This window comes from Corythoichthys intestinalis, chromosome 1, assembly GCF_030265065.1.
Source record: "Corythoichthys intestinalis isolate RoL2023-P3 chromosome 1, ASM3026506v1, whole genome shotgun sequence".
NCBI classification, from domain to species: Eukaryota; Metazoa; Chordata; class Actinopteri; order Syngnathiformes; family Syngnathidae; genus Corythoichthys; species Corythoichthys intestinalis.
In genome coordinates this window covers 37,764,865-37,768,760 of record NC_080395.1, presented here as the reverse complement: position 1 = coordinate 37,768,760, position 3,896 = coordinate 37,764,865, and the positions used below count along the sequence as shown (strand labels likewise).

Here is a 3,896-nt window from a genome sequence, read left to right as displayed (position 1 = left end):
TCATGTTTGTGTCCCAATGTAATGTATGTATGCCTCACTTATGTTATTCCTGTGTTATGTGATATGGGATAGAGAGAGAAATGCAATTTCTTTGTATGACCTGTGCATATGAAGAAGATGACCATGACAAACATGCTAAACGAACAAAAATTCTAATTTTCTGATCTAACTCTTGTGATCGTGTGATTTTTTTTGTGAAGTAAAGTTACCATTTTATGCTCCTGAATGAAATGAACCGATTGGATGTGTGTGGAAGCAATTGATTTATTTATTCCAATTTTTAATCCCACGCCAAGAAAATTTGCGACTTCCTGGATTCAGGAAGAATGCGAATGCGACGTCAGCCGGGTCACCATCTCACAATACAGCCATTGCTATATAGCATGCAGATGGAATGGATTCAACTGATTTTGCAGATTAATTTGTTTATTTTTCACATCACGCCAGCCCAATGTGCTCTGGGGCAGGGAAATGAGAAAAGCCGGACAAACCCCGGTGGCATTAAATACTATTTGGGAGAGGAAGAAGTCGGCAGTTTTAACCATTATGCAGTAATTTTGCCCTGTCTTACGGAATAAATGCCTTTTTAATATATCATATTCCATTTAGCACAAAACTGTTATTTGTCACGACCACAGCATTTATTTAGCAATTGGGGAAAAAATACATAAAAAGAATCACCTGTAAAAATATTGGAGAGATTGAAACAATCATGACATCTTGCTGCTCTTTGTCGCAGTTTCCTCGTTCTGAATCTTCCCCCTCAATGGGCTGAATTCTAAATCAGATGAAATCGTGACCCTGCCAAAGTCATCATCCAGCTGCAGATGCTAGAGCGCTATAATGACAGGCGGGGGCTAAACGGCAGATTAAAAGACTTAATTTCTCGTCATCTGCGCTTTGCCAAATTGTTGTATTTAGTCGAATCGTCTCATAATATGATTTTAATTCACATAATAATGCTATTTAGATTTTTTTTATGCTGTCACAGGCACTTTAATAGCTATCTTAAGTTAACATACCGGTCACGTTCTCAGTTCCTTGTTGATGCTTCATGTAACGTTAGCATACCCGTACACTTATTCAGCCTGCTGTTCTCTATTCTGTTTTTTACTTTTAATTGCCTTTCAAGATGACCTCTGTTTTTGGGGTTGGATTTTATCAAATAAATTTCCACCAAAAATGCGACTGCTACTCCAGTGCGACCAGAGGTGGGTAGTAACACATTACAGTTACTCCGTTACTGTGACATATTTATGTCACACTGCTGTTGCCATAGTGTTCCCCTCCTGTGGGTGTGGTATTACAGTATAAAAAGGAATCTCTGTTATGTCTCTGTGACATATATGATGAGAAGTACACTGAATAAAGAAGTGTTGTTCCATTCAAGTCTCGGCCTTCCATGTACTTAGATCAGGGAAGTACATAACAAAAGTGGCGACGAGGACGTCTGGACCTGCGTCAGCTTGGACGTGCTGTTTTTGGAGTTTACTGCTGGTCGCGGTGCTCCTGGGGACAGACGGCGCCGACCTCAGCTTCCACGTCGTGACTTTGTGGGGAGGACGAGCGGAGTTTTCAAAAGGAGCTTGAAGGTGCTGTATAACCAGGCGCTATGGCGGGAGTTATCGGCTCTGTTGGTCTTTTTGATGAGCTTGTGGAACAGTGGAGCTCGTACACAGAGCGGTTCGGCTATTTCGTGGTAGCTAACGACATAGCGGAAGAGAAAGTGGTGCCCACGTTTTTGAGCGTTATTGGGCCAAAGACTTTCAATTTACTGAGAAACTTGCTTCAACCCGATAAACCTGGTAGTAAAACGTACAGGGAAATCGTGGAAACTCTTAATGGACATTTTTCACCCAAGCCCCTTGTGATAGCAGAGAGATTCCGATTTCACAGGAGAAGTCAGGAAGAGGGGGAATCTGTCACTATGTTCGTAGCGGCGCTGCGGAAGCTGGCTGAACATTGTGAGTTTGGTGATGTTTTAGAAGACACATTAAGAGACAGATTGGTATGTGGACTGTGTGTGTTCAAAGCGTACACTGGACACAAAGGGCACATGAAAGGAATGACTGACATTACTGTGCAATGCAAGGATCAAACTGCTAAACTTCCAGTGTATGTCACAAAAGGGAATTTTGCTTCCATAATGGGACGACTGTGGATTAATGCACTTCGTGTAAATTTGCTAGAAGTTCGGCAGCTGTCAGACGCTTCTTCACAACTACAAGTCATACTGGACAAGAATGAAGAGGTTTTCCATGAGGAATTGGGCAGCATGAAGGACATTACAGTGAAATTGCACATTAAACCAGGAAGCAAACCTGTGTTTATGAAGGCTAGGACAGTGCCGTATGCTATTCGTGACAAAGTCGAGGCTGACCTGGATGCGTTGGTCAAAAGTGGGGTTTTGGAACCAGTCACCACCAGCGAATGGGCGACACCAATTGTGCCGGTTCCGAAAAACAATGGCGGAATTCGCACATGTGGCGATTTTAAAGTGACTTTGAATCCGGTGCTTTGTGTGGAGCAGTACCCACTTCCATTGATCGATGATTTGTTTGCAGGTCTGAGCGGTGGTCAAAAATTCAGCAAAATTGACCTCAATCAAGCTTATCTGCAGAGGCATGTGGATGAAGAATCACGGGAGTGGCTGACAATTAACACGCACAAGGGACTTTTCAGATATTGCAGATTACCTTTTGGCATCACATCTGCTCCTGCTCTGTTTCAACGGGCTATGGATCAAATTTTGAGTGGATTGCCAGGAGTACAATGTTACTTGGATGACATTCTATACACCGGTGCCAACGACGAGGAGCATCTTCGCAACCTGGATGCTGTCTTGAAAAGGCTAAGGCAGTATGGTCTTCGAGTGCGCAAGGAAAAATGTGAATTTTTGAGACCATCGGTGGAGTATCTCGGGCATGTGATAGACCACGCAGGATTACACAAGGCTCCATTAAAGACAAAGGCAATTGTGGATGCACCCGCCCCAGAAAATGTGAGTCAGCTTAGATCTTTTTTAGGTCTATTGAACTATTATGGACGGTTTATTCCCAATTTGGCATCACTTCTTAAACCATTGCATGAGCTGTTGTGCAAAGATGTAAAATGGAAATGGACGAATGAGTGTAACAAAGCTTTTCGAAATGCGAAAAACGCCCTGATTTCATCAGAGGTTCTCACTCATTTCAACCCTTCATATCAAAGCTGACATGTGATGCTTCACCCTATGGGGTGGGTGCTGTCATCTCCCATGTGTTCCCGAACGGAGATGAAAGACCAATTGCTTTCGCATCGAGAACACTTAACAAAGCAGAGTCAAACTATGCTCAATTGGAACGAGAAGCATTGAGCATTATTTTTGGTGTGAGGAAGTTCCACCAATATTTGTATGGAAGGAAGTTTACTCTGTTAACGGATCACAGACCACTGGCAACGATTTTGGGACCTCATGCAGAAATCCCTTCACTGGCTGCTGCACGTCTTCAGAGGTGGGCTTTGTTGTTATCAGCTCACTCATACGACATCAAGTATCGTAAATCTGATTTGCATTGCAATGCTGATGGACTTTCGAGGTTGCCGCTTCCTGTCACAAAACATGAACCTACCTCAGTGGACATATTCTATTTCCGAAATGTTGACCATGCACCAATTTCAGCGTCGCAAGTAAAACGTGCAACTCGGAATGACCCCGACCTGTCAGTCGTCATGGACATGGTAATTAAAGGACAAACCATGTGTGAGAACACCGCTCTCAAACCTTTTTTGGATAGGAGGTGGGAACTTTCTGTTCAATCGGGTTGTTTGCTGTGGGGGAGGAGAGTGATTGTGCCACAGTCATTGCGTGCTAAAATGCTTGCGCAACTGCATGCAGGTCACAGTGGTATTGTTAA

At 43.3% G+C, this 3,896-nt stretch overlaps 1 protein-coding gene across 1 annotated transcript; it reads left to right on the top strand.

The window, feature by feature from the left end:
• The first annotated feature begins 1,357 nt into the window (after positions 1-1,357).
• On the top strand, positions 1,358-3,351 carry LOC130916080 (uncharacterized protein K02A2.6-like). The gene has a single exon (XM_057836516.1). It carries the CDS (start codon positions 1,613-1,615, stop codon positions 3,212-3,214), a length of 1,602 nt encoding a protein of 533 aa, XP_057692499.1. The 5' UTR covers positions 1,358-1,612; the 3' UTR covers positions 3,215-3,351.
• Positions 3,352-3,896: the final 545 nt, after the last annotated feature.